The sequence below is a fragment of the Leptonychotes weddellii genome, chromosome 5 (assembly GCF_054177405.1).
Source record: "Leptonychotes weddellii isolate Sample4059 chromosome 5, ASM5417740v2, whole genome shotgun sequence".
NCBI classification, from domain to species: domain Eukaryota; kingdom Metazoa; phylum Chordata; class Mammalia; order Carnivora; family Phocidae; genus Leptonychotes; species Leptonychotes weddellii.
The window spans coordinates 3,257,364-3,275,337 of record NC_138373.1 but is presented as its reverse complement, the minus strand read 5'-3'; the positions used below and the strand labels follow the sequence as shown (position 1 = coordinate 3,275,337).

The 17,974-nt window shown below is 52.7% G+C and overlaps 1 protein-coding gene and 1 long non-coding RNA gene across 3 annotated transcripts in view; both read right to left on the bottom strand.

The window, feature by feature from the left end:
- Positions 1-3,043, bottom strand: part of FOXK1 (forkhead box K1) — a 66,552-nt gene extending 63,509 nt beyond the window's left edge. Inside the window, exon 1 of the mRNA XM_081819042.1 lies at positions 2,432-3,043. Coding sequence (XP_081675168.1) covers positions 2,432-3,024 — 593 coding nt within the window. The 5' untranslated portion in view covers positions 3,025-3,043. The remainder of the gene's footprint in view (positions 1-2,431) is intronic.
- Positions 3,044-6,744: 3,701 nt separating this feature from the next.
- On the bottom strand, positions 6,745-17,974 carry LOC145721376 (uncharacterized). 2 transcript variants are annotated; one of them, XR_014145025.1, is made up of 4 exons: positions 13,884-17,974; positions 11,793-13,667; positions 7,877-9,379; positions 6,745-7,559 (listed from the first exon to the last, which is right to left on the bottom strand). It is a non-coding gene; the product is annotated as an uncharacterized LOC145721376 (long non-coding RNA). The 2 variants fall into 2 exon arrangements; XR_014145024.1 differs by lacking the exons at positions 6,745-7,559; positions 7,877-9,379 and adding an exon at positions 9,427-10,743.

The following is a 17,974-nucleotide window of genomic DNA, read 5'->3' as shown; positions in this document are numbered from 1 at the left end:
GAGTGGGCGGTGCGTGCCATGCCTCCCAGGACAGATGTCACCCAGCGGGAAAGGGCGTGCATATCACCACAACGCAAAAAAAAAAAAAAAAAAAAGCTCCAAGGCTCATGCATCATACTCCACTAAGTCCAAGTCCACGAAATGCCCAGTACAGTAAGAATTTTAAATTTATGGTAAAGAAATTCATAGCTTCAAATATTAATGGTAAAACCACGTACCAACGCCTGAGAGGAAACGAGCAGTAATTGCTGCCCTTCTTTAAAAGTCAGTGATGAATTTCCCACTTTGGTGTGACAAAAACGTACACATTCAACTTCCCTGCACTGAATTCATGAAAATTTCCTGATTGTTTTCCACATGATAGGCCCAAGAGCCTTGACCTAGAGCTAAAAAGAAGTTTACAACAGCCCATTCCATATCCGGGACTACTCAGGTTTACGCTCTCTAAAACAGAAAAAAACGTCACCTAGCTCAAACCGCTAAACGCGTTAGTCAACAGGCTTTGCCAGTTTTCAGAAGCAAACGGGGGAAGGGAGACACAGACCCCCCCCCCCATGTTTCTCCTTCTGCCCGTTTGTTCTGTTCTCGTGAATTTTACATCACTGCCTACGTGGAGACTGCTCAGAGCACGGCTGAAGGCAAACACAGGCACAGCAGGGCCACGAACGCAGTCAGAGAGCGGTCAAGTGCCCAGGCTGTCGGTCACAGCACAGCGCTCTGCGACGTGCCCACCCAGAAGCCAAGCCCCTTGACGCAAACCTGCCAGGGGCCACCAACACCCCCACACGTTATAAACAATGGACCTGGAACTGGCCTATTCAGAGGATGATCCGAGGCCTCGGGGGGCTGGCATTCCTTCTCCTTAAGTTAGAGAAGATACTAGTGTGCTCCGGATTCAGTGAGCCAGGCCCCAGTCAGGAGTGCACCTACTCAACAGAGGGGCAGGGAGCTCTGCAAATCCGACTGAATTATGTAAAGGTGCATTAGCAGAACAGGCCTCTAAGAGCCCCAGGGGCAGGGAGGGGACGAAGCTGTTTGCCTGTCACCTTCTCACGAGAGGAGGGACTGGCCCTGAAATGTATTTACTGGCCCAGATTAGAGATGTAGCGGGTTATGGAAAAGAGAACAAAATAGTAACAAAGATTGGACAGAATAACTTTGTTACTCACCAAGCCCCGGTTCTATCGAAATACATACCTTTCACGAAATACATACCTTTCACGTTTGTAAAATAAAGGTATGCTCTCCCTCTCACACCCTAAGCAGGAGTGAGTCACTGTTAATGCTGCACTGGCAAACCATTCGATGCAATATTTACAACCAGACACACCAAGACCTTAGGGAGGGGAGAAGTTTACAGAAGCAAGCTTTGGGCGCTGGGAATCACCCCAGCAAAAATCCCCTGGACTCTCTCATACAAGAAAAATGAGACCATCAGAGACAAGTCTGGAACAGGAAACCCACTGGAGAAATATAAACACTAATGAGGGGTTAAAGGCACTTACACAGAAACAGAAAGTGCCTGAAGAGGAAGCAGGGTAAACAGGCTTTCTCCTGATCAACAGATCTTGAGAAAGCAAGGATCATAGGGGACAGTCCATGGGGGAGAAAAGTGGACATGGGAACCAGAAGATAAGAAAAAGAGAGTGAATGTCCCTAAAAGCACCCTTGGGGCATTGGTGACCCAGCCACCCCTAGGGATGCCGGGGGCTGCCTTCTCCCTGACCTGGCCCCCATGCCCGGCTGTTTCCCCTTCCAGCCCCGGAATCCCAGCTGTGCTAGGAAGGCCCGAGCGCTGGGTACCACTGTCCTGTCCCAGGGGCTTCGTCTTCAGGGACACTGAGAAGAGAGCACTTCCTGTCCTGGCCCCCTGCCCGCAGGATGGGAACGTCCCTTCCCAGCCCAAGTCACTGCCATTCAGACGCTGGCCCCTACTGCAGGGAGTGGGGGGAGGCACACCTCCCCCACCGAAACCACCTGATGCTATCCTTTTCAGGAGTGCATGCAAGGGCGACCCCGGGATTCAGACCAGTTGTGGAGTGGGGCAACCCCTCGGGACCCAGGCTGGGCGAGGGTCAGGGGTGTCCTCCGGTCCAGGCCTGGCAGGGGCAAAGGCGACCCTTATGGTTCAGGCCAGGCGGGGCCTGGGAAACCCTCGGAGCCCAAGGCCGGGGCAGGGTGCAGGTCGGGAGTGGACCCCCTTGTCCAGGTTGAGCACAGATCAGACCTCGGTCGGAGAACAGCGTCCCCAAGGCCCACCCAGGCTGGGCGGGGTCGAAGACATCTCCGGTGTCGGGCAGGGAGGGGTCGGGCCAGGGGTGGGGGTGACCCCAGGGTCTAGGTCAGGCAAGGATTCCGGGGATGGGGGGTGGTCGGGCCCCGGGCCAGGGTGACCTCCGGGTCCAGGCCGGGCGGGGGCCGTGGCACTCACTGTTTGGGCAGCTGCAGGGCGGGCGCGCCGCGCCGCTGGAAGGCCCCGTCCACGAAGACGCCGTTCTTGCCAAGGCAGCGCAGGTAGAAGTGCGGCTCCTGGAAGGTGAGCTGCAGGTGGCGCCGCGAGATGAAGCTCGACAGGCCCATGCTCAGGTCCACCGAGCCCTGCGACGAGTTGCGGCCGATGGTGACGCTGGGCTGCCGCATGAGGAACTCGAACTCGCGGCCCTCGAGGCGCGCCAGCGCGGGCCCGGGGCTCCGGCGCACCGAGGCGGCCGCCGCGGCCACCAGGGCCTCACCCGCCGCGGCCCCCGCGCCCGGGCCCGCCGCCGCGCCGCCCGCGCCCCCAGAGATCGCGCCCCCCGCGATCGCGCCCGGCAGCGGCGGCGGCGGTGGCGGCGGCGGCGGCGGGGGCTGGGCGGGCGGCGGCGGCGACGGGGCTGCGGGCCCGGGCGCGGGGGCCGCGGGGGCCGCGGCGGCGGGGAAGGCGGCGGCGGCGGCGGCGGCGGCGGCGCACAGCACGGGGCTGCAGGGCGCCGAGCGCAGCGCCAGCAAGGCGCGGGCCCCGCTGTCCTCGCCGACTTCGGCCATGTTCGCGCAGCTCCGAGCGGCCTCCGGCGGCGGCGCGGCGCCGGGGGGCGGGGCTCCGCGGGGCGCGGGCGGGCGGGCGCGGCATCCCGGGCCGGATCGCGGCGGAGCGGAGTCGGAGGCCGAGCGCACGCGCGCCCCGCCCGCCGGCGCTCCCGGGGCGGGCCGGGGAGGTGTCCACCGCGCGCTGCTCTTCCCCGCACCCCCCCCCCCCCCGCCCCCAGCTCCCGCCGCGTCCTGGAGGGACCCGGGAGGGGAACCCCCGAAAATCTCACTGGAAAGTTTTGCTCCCGGGTCACTGGGGACAGGGACAAGTGACCTCAGCAGTCTCCGGGGCCCGAGTCGCTCCCTCCCTCCGCCCACCCTGAACTCGAGCACCCGAAAGAAGGGTTTTCGAACTATAACTGAAGTTTACCTAAAGATGCTTGCGGTCCCTGATGCCCTGTGTGCCTTTTTGGAGTCATTTATTCACTCGACAAACAGCCAGCTCAAATACCCCTGGGGGGACCCACGCTGGGCACCAGCTTAAGGGCGGCAGAAACCGCCTTACCCTTAAAACCATTGCCCGGCTGGCTCATCGGGGAGGCAGATGCCCGGCCAGTGGGGCATCGGGGCTCGGACCCCTTTAGTGCTCCAGTGTGCTGGTCATGCCTTCCTCCTTCAGCCGGGTCCCCTAAGAAAGGTGGCAACGTTTCCAACATTTAATAATTATCGAGGGGGGCGCCTGGGTGACTCAGCCGGTTAAGCGGCTGCCTTCGGCTCAGGTCATGATCCCAGGGTCCCGGGATGGAGTCCCACATCGGGCTCCCTGCTCAGCGGGGAGTCTGCTTCTCCCTCTCCCTCTGCCTGTCTCTCTGCCTACTTGTTCTCTCTCTGTCTCTGTCAGATAAATAAATAAAGTTTTTTAAAAAAAATAATTATTGAGTGTGAGAACCCAGACCCTCCGTGGTGGAGCTGACCGTTCGGTGGGAGCCGCAGACCTGAGTCAAGTCGCCAGGCCTGCGAGGCATTGCTGGGTCATGACCCGCGAGGGTGCAGGGAGATGGGCCCCCCCGGGGTGGGAAGCTTGCCTGCTTACTCACTTTCCGGCTGGACCTGCGGTACATATTGGTCCAATCATCACCTGAGCGAATACATAGATAGATACAAACATAGATAGGCAAGTGTTTGGGGGGCGGGCAAGTAACACATTTTTATGAAAAGCTGTAACAAGAGAACCTACTTGACAGAGGGAGGAGGACAGTAAAAAGGGGGTCAGGGATCCTTAGGGAAGAAATGACACATCCCAAGGATGATGTGGGGGGAAGAGAGGGTTTGGGGGCCTGGGGGATGGCATTCCAGCCAGGGGACAGCATGTGTTAAGGAAGGGAGGGTGGCACCTTCAGGGGGATTGACAGGTCCCTGGGGGTGGAAGCAACAGCAACCATGTCAGCTGAACCCGATTAGGCAAAAGAGCCTAAAGGGCCATTTGGGTCATGTACAGATTTAGGTCTTATTCCACCAGCCATGGAAACCAGTGAGGGGTTGTGGGCAGAAGGGCAGCATGCAGACCCACGTATCTGAAATAGAATCACTGGCTGTGTGTGGAGCCTGGATCAGAAAGGGGTCAGTGACTGTGAGGGGCCAGTTGGGAAGCTGGTGGCCCAGGCGAGGGGGTGTTGAAGGAGCGAGGTGGACAGACCTTGGGGGATTCCAGCAATATTTATGTCATCCAAAGGCATTTACATACACACTCGTGGTAAGAAGGTAGAATGGTGCAGCCGCTAGAGAAAACAATATGGCAGTTCCTCAAAACATTAAACATAAAAGGACCATATGATCCAGCAACTAGACTTCTAGGTATAGAACCAAAAAGGACAGAAAGCAGGGTCTTGAAAAGGTATTTGTACACCCATGTTCACAGCAGCATTATTCACAATTGCCAAAAGGCGGGAGCCAAATTTCCATCGACATGTGTGGGATGCACAGCCAAGGGAATATTGCTCAGCCTTGAAAAGGAAGCCGACTGACACCTGCTACCACGTGGAGGAAGCTGGAGGGCGCTGTGCTAAGAGAAATCAGCCAGCCACAGAAAGACAAATCCTGTAAGATTCCCGAGAGTGGTCAAGTTCTTAGAGTCAGACAGTAGAAGGGTGAGCGCCAGGGGCTGGGCGGAGGGGCGGAGAATGGAGAGCTAATGGGGACAGTTTCGGTTTTGCAAGATAAAGAAGTTTTGGTGGTGGATGGTGGTGACAGTTGCACAATAATGTGAATGTACGCAACACCACCAAACTGTGTACTTAAAATGTTTAAGATGGTAAAATTCATGTGGTGTGTTTTCCAACGGTATCTGTATTTTTAAGAGTGAGAGGTTTACATGTAACCTCCAAGGTTCTTTCTTCTGGCTCATCTGAGGTGACTTCTAGCTTTTTAATGCCAGGTCTGTTTGAGGACAAGAGATGTGTATGTACCTCCAGGCCCCTCTGGCTGCACTTAATATGAAATGTGAAGGCTTACGCACAGACTGACAAAGCTATACAACTCTTTTCCTGAGGAGCAAGAACCTGCACAGTGATAACACCAGGAGCTTGCAGGGCTGACGCCCAGTGACCTTGAGAAGTCCAGACACCCCATCGTTTGCAATTCCTTCCTCCAACAGCAAGCCACTGGATATACTGATAGCTTCAGCAGAGAGCGCAAGAGAAGGGCCAGTAAAAGACCACTGAAGAACCAAAATACGAGATGCTGAATTCTTGTCTCACCCTGTCCAGGTCTAGAGGGCATGCTGAAGCTGCTTCACAAAGCATGCACTCAAAAAAGGAGCAATGAATGGCTTGTCAGAGAGAACCTTGTCAACCTTTTGGATCCTACGATATCCAGGCTCTTACCCTGATAGAAGCCTCTGGAGCTGGCTGCAGAAAAAGAAAGGAACAGAAGTAACTCCGAGGTACTAAACCATCGACAAGAGAAGTAGGCTGAATCGGGAGGTGACAAGTAAGGCTGTGTTGAAAAGAGGCAATGAGCTACCTGGAGAAAGAGCCCATTAAAAAAAGAAAGAAAGAAAAGACAAAACACGTGAACAGATTATTTATCCAAGAAGATATATGGATGACAGACAAGCACAGGAAAAGAGGCTCAACCTCATTGCATGTTAGGAGCAAGTTAAAACAACAAGGAGATATCACTAGACACCTATTAAAATTACTTAAAGGAAATGATGAAGCCAACCGTCCCTGCCGATGAGCAACGGCAGGCTCCTCAACATAGCGAGCGCTTGAGAAAACGGTCTGGCGGTTTCTCAAGTTCAGCGGACTGACCTGATGGCTGGCAGTCCCATCGCTAGGCTTTAACCCAAGTAAAACGGAAACTTGTGTTGACACAAGGACCTGTACACAAATACTCACCACCAAACACTGGAAACAGCCCAACCACCCAAATGAACCTCGGCCAGGGGGTGGATAAACAAACTGCCGCACAGCCACGTGATGGAATTCACGGCACCGATGAAAACGAGCAAAGTGCGAACGCGTGGAACAGCGCGGGGGAACCCCCGAACGCATTGGGTGTGCCCTCATTTGTAGGACATTCTGGGCAAAGCACAACTGTAGAGACAGAAACAGGGGAGTGGGTGCCTGGGGGCTGGAGGTCTGGGGAGAGGCTGACCCAAAAACGACATGCGGGAATTTTCGGGGGGGGGGGGCGATTGTGTGACCCTGTGTATCTGTCAAAAGTAGCAAAACCGTGTACTAAAAAAAGTGAATTTTACTCTGTGTAAATAGTACCTTTTTACAAATTAGAACAGCAACTCTACAGAGCTTGCGTTTATAGACCCCCAAACAAAGGTTAAGAACCATGCTGCCCGAATCAGAAGCCGCGAGCCACAACTGGCTATTTATGTATATTCTAATTAAAATGTGTATTTTATGTATATTCTAATTAAAATGAAGTAAAATGAAACTTTCCATTCCTCAGTGGCATGGGCCATGTTTCCGGTGCTGGATCTAGAGAGCCAGGTGGCTGCCATGCTGACCGCCGGCTGGGGTGTGGCCGGGCTACTGTCTTGGCTCGCTCCTCTCTTCATCCTCCCAAGTCAGGAACCATGCCAGGGACGGAGTAGCTGCACAAGACCCACAAAGAAGCGACGGTGGGCCCCCAACAGCTCTGAGGGGTTTTCACTTGGTCTCCTGGTCTGGGGCAGATATGTGCAAAGCAGCAGAGCAGGACCCCAGCATGAGCCCGGAGGCTGATAGAGCCCCAGAGCTGGCTGAGTCTGAAGGCAGGAGGATGGGGCTGAGGAGGAGAGGCCTCCAAGTCTCGAAGCTGCTGGTCCACACCAGCATCCTCGAGGAGTGGGAGCTCACTTAATATGTGTCGAATGCCTGGGGAACTCAGACCACCGTCTTCTCATCCTTTTCCTGTCTGCTGAGTGTCCCTTCCTGCGACAGCCTCAGCCTTCTGGGATCCTTCCTGCGGCCCCAGTACCGCTTCCTGCCTCTTTGCTGAGTCCCGAGGGCCTCACGTCATGCAGCCACGGGACCTCTGGCCATTACTGGGCAGGACTGCGAAAGACAGCCAGAGAGGGACAGAGAGAGAGAGAGAACAATCCTCCATAGAAACACCTCCTTGCTCATTTGAGACCACAGCCCAAGAACCCGAGAGACGTGAGCCCTGTGTCCAGAGCTCCCGGGGAGCAGGCTGACTTGTTTTTCTTTTACAGCCTACCACCCCCAGCCACCCTACGTTCCTGAAACACCAGTTCAGGAAAAGCTGTGTCTGACTTCGACAGCACAGGACATTGCTGAAACCAGGGCACGGGTGGAAAGTACTCTTGGCGGAATACCCTGGTGTTGGCGCTTAGAAAAAGGGGCAGACTCACCTGGGCGGTTCTGGCTTGGGGGTCTCTCACGAGGTTGTGTCTGTCAAGATGTTGGTCGGGGCTGCCTCTTCAGGAAGTCTGCCTGAGCCTGGAGGATCCGCCTCTGAGGCGGCAAGCTCAGGCACCGGGCGGCTCGCCGATGCTGCTGCCTAGAGGCCTGCGTCCCTTAGCAGCTGGGTGACCTCCCCACGGGGCGGCTCGAGCATCCTCCAACGTGGTGGCTGGCTTCCCTCGGAGTGCGGGATCCAACAGACAGCAGAGTGGGGGCTGCAAGGTCTCTGTATGACCCTCAGAAGCCCCACCCTGCCATTTCTACAATATCCCCGTGGTTACAAGGTCAGCCCAGTTCAGTACAGGAGGGGACCCCACAGGAGTGTGGCCACCAGGAGAGGAATGGAATGGAGGAGGAGACGCTCCACACATCTCTGTAGCAGCCCGACGATCTGCAGGTGATAACCATGGGAGCGGTCTGAGGAAGGCCAGCTCTGAGCTGGTTGGACGGTGGAGTGGCCAGTTAAGACAGAGCGGCATGGAGGGACGCTGGAGGGGGCACAGACTTTGGAGCTCGCCATGTGACCGTGGACAAGTTATTGGGCATCCTCTGCTGTAATACGGACTTAGGGGCCTGTGGGAGAGCTTAAAAGAGAACGTCAATAGGGCTGCAAGACACTCACGAACTCACTCACGTTACTCTGAGAAACGCAGCATGTTTTATAAGAATAGACTTGGAAGTGAAGACAGCAAGACTCTTAGCCCGAAGGCCAGCTCCACGGAAGCCCCCAGAAGCTGCTCAGCCCGGCAGGTCTTGCAAAGGAGAGCGCTCTGGACGTACTGCAAGTGCATTGCACGATGGACGTGCCAGGGGATATTTTTTTCTGATCTTTACCATGAAGACCTGATGGGGTGGGGAAACCTGAGAAAGTGCCAGGACCCCCAGGAGTGAGCGTCTTTAGCTCTCAGACGTGTCCAGCATCGCGTCATGCAGGGGTGGCTTTCCTGCCCCTGCGGGCTCCCCTGGTGCTTCCTGTTCTCGGGCTCGCGCTCTGGGAGGTTGTGGCTCTCTGCGTCCGCTGTCTCTCTGGTGTGGCTTCTCTGAGGCATCTGAGAAGAGCTGTTCATTTTCCACCTTCCTCGCGAAACGTGGACCAGAGCCATGGCATCTCCGCCCCTGGCGCGCAGGACTAGAAACGGGAAGTGATTGTAAGTGATCCTTCAGCAGCTCCGTCTCTGCTTCTCAGCGAAGCTTTCGTGCATCTACGGGGTCACGCCAGGCTTCCCGGCCTCAGGTCAGAGCCCAGTCCGTGAAGCATTACGGTGTGGCGATGTGGTGGCCGTTCTAAGGCTTCACGATCCTGAACACGGGCAGGAATACCTGAGGGACAGCTTATGGCCCCTGCAGTTCCAACACGCGGCCACCGGTCAGGCAGCCATTGAGCATTTGAAATGTGGCTGATCCAAACTGAGATGCAGGTGTCAAATACACTATACTACGGGTTTCAAAGACTTAGTTAAAAAAAAAAAGCAACATATTATTACTATATTCATAGTTTTATATGGGTTACAGTTTGAAATGATAATATTTGGGATATACTGGGTTAAATAAAGGGAATACTAAAATTAATGTCACTTATTTCTTTTCACCATTTTTTAAAAAATTTTTATTTATTTATTTGACAGAGAGACACAGCGAGAGAGGGAACACAAGCAGGGGGAGTGGGAGAGGGAGAAGCAGGCTTCCCGCAGAGTAGGGAGCCCGATGTGGGGCTCGATCCCAGGACCCTGGGACCATGACCTGAGTCGAAGGCAGTCGCTTAACCGACTGAGCCACCCAGGCGACCCTCTTCTCACCATTTTAATGCAGCACCTAGAAAATTTAGAATTGCATTTGTGCCTCCCATTATATTTCTGCCGGGGGGTGTGTTAGAGGCAGTGACACTTCTTTGGTCCAATCGATGTTTCTGTCTTCGTGACGATGCTTTCGATTTGTGTTTGAGCAGAGCAAGGGCTCCTAGCTCTCAATTTGGTGTCTCTGTGTCGTGTGTATTCCTTCCACTCTTACTTGTCAGATCGCCTTGTGCAAGTCGCAGTGTCCAGGGGGCCTGCGCCCAGAGCTGAATCCGCCACGGGAGGGCAGTGCAGACGCCAAAGGAACATGCAGTGTCTGGCGAGCCACGAGCTGTGTCTGCCCCGGGGTGGCTTTGGTCTTCAGCCACGGAAACAAACGACGGCCAACTTAAACACGAAGGGAATTTATCGGCGTGTTGCTGGGCAGTTCACAGAACCAAAAAAGCCAAGATGCAGGTTTCCGGAAAGGGCAGGAATCAGCTGCCCTGGGGATTTATGGCAGCATCACCCCAAGGCTGCTCTCTCGGCCCGGGGTGTGGGGGTGGCGGGGGCCCATGGGGATCGATCAGCTCAGGCTTCTCCCCTTCTTGTACCATCCCACACCAGCCGAGCGGGGCAGGAATGCCCAGGACATGGCGGCTGATTGGCTGGCAGGGGCTCTGGGCCCAGGTCTGGGAGGGGGAGAGTGTGCTGAGCGGGCAGAAACAATATGTAGCCACTGCCTCATTCCAACCTCATTTCGTCAGTGACCACTGGAGGACTCCGCCAATTCAGCTCTTTTGAGAGACTCTTAAGTGCATCTTTGCAAACTTTGAAATATGGAAACACATCAAACATGTAGAGAAGAGGACAGAATAAGAAAATAAATCTCCATGGACCCGTCGCCCAGCCTCCACAAGAATCCACGTCGGGTCAGGCTTGTTTCATCAATAAGCCACCCAAATCCTCCTGAGTTATTTCGGAGCAAATCTCAGGCATTATATCATTTCCTGTAACTCAGTGTGTATCTCTACAAGAGTTTGCTTAAAAAAAAAAAAACAACAACCAACATAACCACGACATTATCATCCATAAAAGAATCCCAACAATGCCGTAATATGACCACGTTTCTGGCCGGTGTTCAGATTCTCATTTTTTAACAACTTTATGGAGGTAGAAACTCCGTATCAAATTCACGAACTGTCACCCCGTCCAGTCTTCCGGTATTATTTAGAATGTTTCTGCCACCCAAAATGCTCCCTCACGCCCTTGTGCAGCTAGGCCTCACCTGGCAAAACAGTCTAGTGAAAAGTTAAACATACACTCAGGGTGCAACCCAGCACTTCCACCCCGAGGAACCTGCTCAAGAGAAATGAACACACATGCCGAAGACCACTCCATGAATGTCTAGAGCAGAATTACTCATGAAACCCAAACTGAAAACGATCATGTGTCTATCAACCAGTGGGCTGATTGTTTTTTTTTTTTTAAACCGGTAGAGTCCTACAATCAAGCGCGATCAGCACTAACAAGGCGGGACTGCTGATATGTGGGACAATACGGATGAACCGCAAGCCAGGTGCTTAGTGAAAGCAGCAGAATCATCCACGATGGATGATTCTGTGTGTGGGAAATGGGTAAGAAGGGAAAACTTTAGAGGAGAAAGCATCTTGGGGCAGCCTGAGTGCCCCTCCTGGGACCCTTCCCTCTCCTCTCTCCTTGGAGGCTCTAGCATCACCCTCCAAACTGGAAGCTGGTGCTTTCAGTTCTGCAATTCCAGCTGCCCCCAAACAAGGGCACACAAGGCTTGGCTACTTCCAGAAATAAATGCAGACAGAACAAGATGCAAATTTAGGTATCAGGAAATATCCCGCCCACATCATGCTAAGGATCATGTTTTCATGTCTTAAAACAATACTTTGCTTCTGTTCTGTTCAAAGTCATTTTTTTGTGTTTTTGTTTTAATCCGATTTGCTAGCAGATACCAAAACGGAGGGGGGTGCTGTCACATCTATTTGTAACCAGGGGGCTATCCTTCAGATAGGGTGGGTTAGGGGTCCCAGTCTCGCTGTTCTCGGCGTCTCACTCGTACCTAAGAGTGCACGATCTTCTCCATGAGCCCTGCAGTTTCACCTTCTCATCCATCCCTGGGAGGTGGTTAGAGACCATTGTTGTCCTGGTTCGACAGTGGGGAGGATGGAGACTCAGCTCGATGTGTCTCGTCCCAGCACACAGAAGCTGCTGGTGAAAAATTAACCAGACTAGTCCCACAAGCAGATCTCTCCCTTTGGCAATTCGCTGCATCATACTTTATTTCCGTTAACCTTTATTGAGCTCTTGCTGTGTGCCAGGCGCCATGCAAGCACCTCGACTATCTTATTTCATTCTCTAAACGACCCCGTGAAGGCATGATCACCAGCCCCGTTTGACAGTGTAGACAAGTGAACAGAAGTTTAAAGAAGGGGGTCACCTGAGGGCCGCGGCTGGTGTAGCTCCCAGACCAAGGTGTTGTCAAAGCCCACTCAGGCTCTCTGTACCCCCTGCTCCTTGCAAATTGCTGAAATTTATTAGCTGAAGGGGAATTTTCTAAAATACATAGGCAAAAAGCTGTCCCTTAATCTTTCCTACAAAATGCTTCGTCACCCACACAGGTGACAATATGCTTCTGCCCCTGAGGTTAGGAGAGCTGACGGCACACAGGTGTAGTGGGTGCGTGGACAACCCCCTCAGGTTTCAGGTGCAGCTCCCACACTTACTACCTGCGTGACCCTGGGCACGTTACTCGATCCCACCGCATGCCTCAGTTTCCCTGCTTCCCGTAAACCTCCAGGCTAGATGGGGGGGTCCTGTGTGTAGAAGGCTTGGTGCAGCGCCTGGTAGGTAAGCCAGATCTCAGTCATGCTGCTCATCATCGGGCTGGATCACTACTGCCGTTCAAGAAAGGTCAACTGCAGCCCACGGTCATTAATTTCATATGTTTCAACCTAAAATTATCATCGGAACTCAAGCTTAAAAAAAACCACAGACCCAAGTGTAGGAGTGCAACCAGAAATCCTCTGAGGTCTGAACAGGGAAGAAGATGGAGCCAAACGCAGCAAGACAAAACGAGATTGGACGTCACGGACTCCAGGCCACAAGGAGCGGCTGCCTGTTTCTTACCCGCTTCTAAACGCACATGACCACAGTCCCTGTTTTGAAGTGGGAGAAAAGGAAACAGTGAACGCAGCTTCCCACATCTGTGAAGAAATTTGTAGCCTAGAGAAGGAAATGGAATTCGAGAAGCCCTGGCTTCCAGCCCAACTCCCAGCCATTTATCAAAAGTGTGGCTGGACCAGACGCACTCCGCGCTGGGGTTACTGGAAGCAGATGAGACATGGCCTCCTGTTCTGTGTGTACCTTTGCAGCTGATGTGCGCGGGGAGGCCACAGAACGCACGTGAACTGTGCACAGCCCAGCATCCCCTGGCTGTCTGGTACCCACCTATCATATTTCCCCTCCACCATTTACCCAATCAAGGATTCAAAGGGAAAGACAAGCTGGCTAAGAGAGTCTTACAGAGCTTACGCTAATCGAAAAGGATTAAATCTGTAAGACATCATTTTGCTTCCCTCTTTTTATGTTTATCAGTGCCATGGAGAATGAGCAGCTAGCTGCTGAATTTGAAATGAGAGGGCATATTCACTGACCAGGTTGGAAATCCTCCCTGGCAAGCATTTTCTTACCACGCCAAGAGTAGCAAATGCAGGTCCTGGAGGATATTTAGAATAAACCTAGAATAAAATGATAGTTAATGTCTGAGAAAAGCACCAAATAAATAGAAGATACTAAAAAAAAAAAAAAAAAAAGAGTACAGGACCCAAGATCCCTGAGCCTCTCTCAAAACTAAGAATGTAAACCGCTGATTCCCACTTGGGAAAAGCCATGCTTGAGCCTATACACAGAGAGACAAATGGGACTTCTACAAAACCTTCATGTTGGGGCGCCTGGGTGGCTCAGCCGGTTAAGCGTCTGCCTTCGGCTCAGGTCATGATCCCAGGGTCCTGGGATCGAGCCCCACATCGGGCTCCCTGCTCCGCAGGAAGCCTGCTTCTCCCTCTCCCACTCCCCCTGCTCGTGTTCCCTCTCTCGCTGTGTCTCTCTCTGTCAAATAAATAAATAAAATCTTAAAAAAAAAAACAAAAACCTTCATGTTTCTCTTCGGTGACCATGATGACTCAGCAGCCACCCTTGACTGCCCAGCCCCTCACCTACAGACTTTAATTAGCCATCGAAGATTTACAACGCTCCAGGGTGGAGAGACTTCTCCTCTCTAGGCTGCCAGAAGTGAAGCAGTGTCTGAACGAGGAGATGGGGCTGCACGTCCCCCGGAGGACACCATTGGGCTCCACTGGCCGTCACATGCTCACAGGCGGTGCAGGGTGGTTCATGATTACAGTCTGGAGTTACGAGGGCAGAACCACTGGCAGCCTCTTCCATGTCTGTTCTGTACTTCCTCCTCATTCGCACAACTCCGATTTTGCCTGGGCTGGGCCTGAGCCCAGCCAGATCACGACGGGCCTCTGCCTTCCTTGAGGCCAGGGGCGGCTCCACAATGTCACTGTGGTTAATGTGCTTAATCAGAGGTCATGGGGCTCAGGATGACCGGCTCATTCCAGTCTGCCTAGACTTTCTTGGGTATAGCGATGAGAGTCCTGCATCCTGGGAGACCCCGTGGTCCCGGACAAACTGGAACAGTTGGCCATCCTCCAGGAAGGCTCTTTGAAAGTGGCAGAGGCTGCTGGCCAGTGCGTGTCCCCTTTGCCTGTCCCCCCTCTTGCTGCATGGGGTGTGGGCTCAATTCTAGAGGCGACCATGAAGCATCAAGCATGAAGACAAGAGCCACTGACTTATTTTAACAGACAAAACTTGAAGGAAAAAAAAAAAAGACTGTGTACTAGGTATAGGTTGTGAACTAGGTAACCAAAGGGTAAAGGGCAAACTCAGTGTCTCTTGGAGGTGGCAACAAAATGACATGCATATCACCCCAGGGGACAAAGCAACAAGGTTGGAATTATTGGAGCTTAGGAGCTTGGAGTAGTTGAAAGTCTGATTTGTGAGGTGGGGGCTGGGTAGTGCTGGTGATTCTGAGGGGTCTCAATGAGTTGTCTCTTAGAAAAATAGCAGACAGGTGCTGCAGTAAGGGGTAGAAGAATTGGGGGTAAAGAAGCCTCCCTAGGACAGAGCTTACAGGCAGAGACCCAAAGGGAAGGAACCATTCAAATTGTTTGGACGATGCATCCATATTTTGCAAGTGGTGGGGTCCGTTCATTCCCAAAGCTTTCTAGTGTTCCGCTGTATGAATACACCATTCTTTATTCATTCAATTGTGGACGGACATTTTTAGCAATGACTCTATGATTGCTTCCTGTCTACGTACCCAGACTGCATGAGCACACATCGCTCTAAGTGTTGCTCAAAGCGTGGTCTCCAGGGCAGCGGTGTCAGCAGTACCTGGGGCCTTGTTATAAATGCAGATTCTGGGGTCCCACCCAGACCTTTGGACTCAAATTCTGGGAGTGGGGCCCAGAAGCCCCCCAGGGGACACATGAGAACCACTGTCCTCGGTTATGTATCTGGAAGTACACTTGGGGTCACATGATATGCAACATTCAAAACTGCTAGATAATGTCAAACTATTTTCCAAAGCCTTTGCACCAAGCTGCACTCCCCCCTACAGTGTCTTCCAGCTCCCCTTGCTCTGTAAGTTTGCCACCACTTGGCTCAGTCAGACTTTTAAATTTTTGTCAGCCTGGCAGGTACAAAGATGCCTCATCATGGTTGTAAGGGGTACTTGGGTGATTGCTGATGAGGTGAAACACCTCTCCCAAAGGTTTACTGGTCATCCAGACTGCCTCTTATGTGCCATGCCTGTTCCAGCCGCTTACCCATTTTCCTCTTTGGTCATCTGTTTTTTTTCTCATCAGTTTGAAGCCCTTTAAGTATTTGGAAAATGGGTCTTGGTTGGCTGTACCTGTTGCAAGTTATCTCCTTCCATTCCGAGACCGACCTTTTCGTTTTCATGTTCTTTCTGTTGCTACACTTTGATGAACAACTTCTTGAGTTTAATTTAGTCTGATTTGTCCCTATTTTCCTTTATGATTGGTGCATTTAATGACTTAAGAAGTCATTCCCTACCTCACAGTCATGAAGATAATTCTCCTAGAGTGTCTTTGAAAAGTCTGTAGCTCTGCCTTTCACATTTAATTCATGGATCCATCTGGAGTTGACTTGCCTATGACGTGAGGTAGGGGTTCCATTTCTTTCACAGACGTGTAGGTACATAATCTTCTCAGCACCCCTGGTTGAAAACTATGTCTTTCACCTACACCTCTGCTGGGCCCACTCTGTCACACGTAAAGTGCTCACAGGCACGTGGATCTGTTTCTGAGCATTCTGTTGTCTCCTCCGGATATTTGTGTATACTTGGATCAAGACCACACAGTATGGGATGCTCTACCTACTCTGCTTCTGCCCCTCATGGCAGGTTTCCTCCCCTTGGAGGAGTGTCAAGTGCCCTTGAGTCGGACTCTTCCCTTGTCCCCATCTCATTGGGTTGGGATGAGTTGACAGTTGCCTGTAATTTGGCTCATGTGTCAGGCCCTCTCTCCACACACCATCCCGGCCTGTTGATGTCCCAGCCTTCCTCAAGGCTCCTCTCAAGTGCTGATGCCTCGGATCAGTGGCAGCTGGAAGAGATTCCTTCCTCCTCAGACACAGCCTGTAGGTAGGATGACTGTATGAGTGTCCTGGGGTTGCTGAAACAAAGTACCCCAAACCAAGTGGCTTAATCTACAGAGATCTGTTGTCTCACAGTTTGGAGGCCAGAAGTCTGAGATGGAGGTGCAGGGCCATGTGCTTCTTCAGGTGCTAGGGGAGGATCTGTCTCCAAATTTCCCTTTTATAAGAACCCCAGTCATATTGGATCAGGGGCCACCCTCCTCCCGTATGGTTTCATTTTAATGAATTACATCTGCAACAGCCCTATTTCCAAATAAGGTCACATTCAGAGGTACTAGGGGCAGGGTTTCAACATATGACTATCTGAGGGACACAGCTCGACCCAGAACAATGACCATATCATCGATCATCCAAAACTGGGGCACTTTGGAGAGTAAAATGGGGCACTTGTTGAAAATGTACCAGGATCACGGTGTAAACTGTGAGTGTGCTGGATAGTCCAGGACATGTGAGCCACCCTCCGTAGACGGTGACCAGGAGATCCACATCATGCAAACACGTCTAGCTTTGGCACTGGCTCAGTTAGAAGGCTTTAACTGTAAATAACAGAAAACCCAACCCCACGTGGCTCCGACACAGAGGGGATTTATGACCTCACGTGTAAGGACTTAGGAGAAAGGGTGGGCCTAGGATGTGTCAATTCAGTGACTCTGTGGTGCCACTGAGGACTCAAGGATCTCTCCACCATGTGGCTCTTATGTCCTTGATGTATCAACTCTGGTGCTTTCGAGGTGGCTGCAGGGCCTTAGGCCCCCTGTCTTCCCAAACCAGGATCCGGAGACCAGGTTTGCTTCATGCATCCCTTTTTAGGAAAAAAGACACCTTTCGCCTACTCCAGCCCACTTCCCTTCAGGTCTTGTTGGCCAAAATTACCCTCCACACCTGTGCCCAAACCACGGCCTGGCAAGGGGTGTGGGACCCACCACCATGCTTTTCCTAGCTCAGTCATGATCCTCTCTTAGGATCTGGGCCCCACTTCTCCTGCAGCCGATAGGAAGTGGGTATCTGGACAAAACTGGGGTTCTCTGGGCAGGAAAAGGAGACGGGTTGGGAGGGAGCTGCTAGGTAGGCAGCCAGAATGCACCTGCCACGACAGGGCAAAGGACAGGCACTGAGAACCAGCAGCACAACAGGGGTGAGTTAAAAGGAGAGATTTTCACGCCTGGGGATGGAAGCAAAAACTAGGACCCTCGAATCTTCAAGGTGTTATTCTTGCTGGGACATTGATGAAAGGCAATGTTTTGGGAAGCTGGCAGCAGCACTCATGCCTCGTAAGGTGGAAGGTGTGATAATTGAGGAGGTTAGATGGTCTTGTTTATTGCCCCGGACGGAAGATCATTTCACAGCAGAGAGCGCTGCAGTGCAGCATCATTAACGAGTGCCGACGAGAAACAAGCAATCTGTAAAAATGATTGTTACCAAGCAACAAACCAGCACAGCAAGAATGGAGTTAAGGGGACCTGAACAGGCCACAGAAATCAATCATCAGGAAAAAGG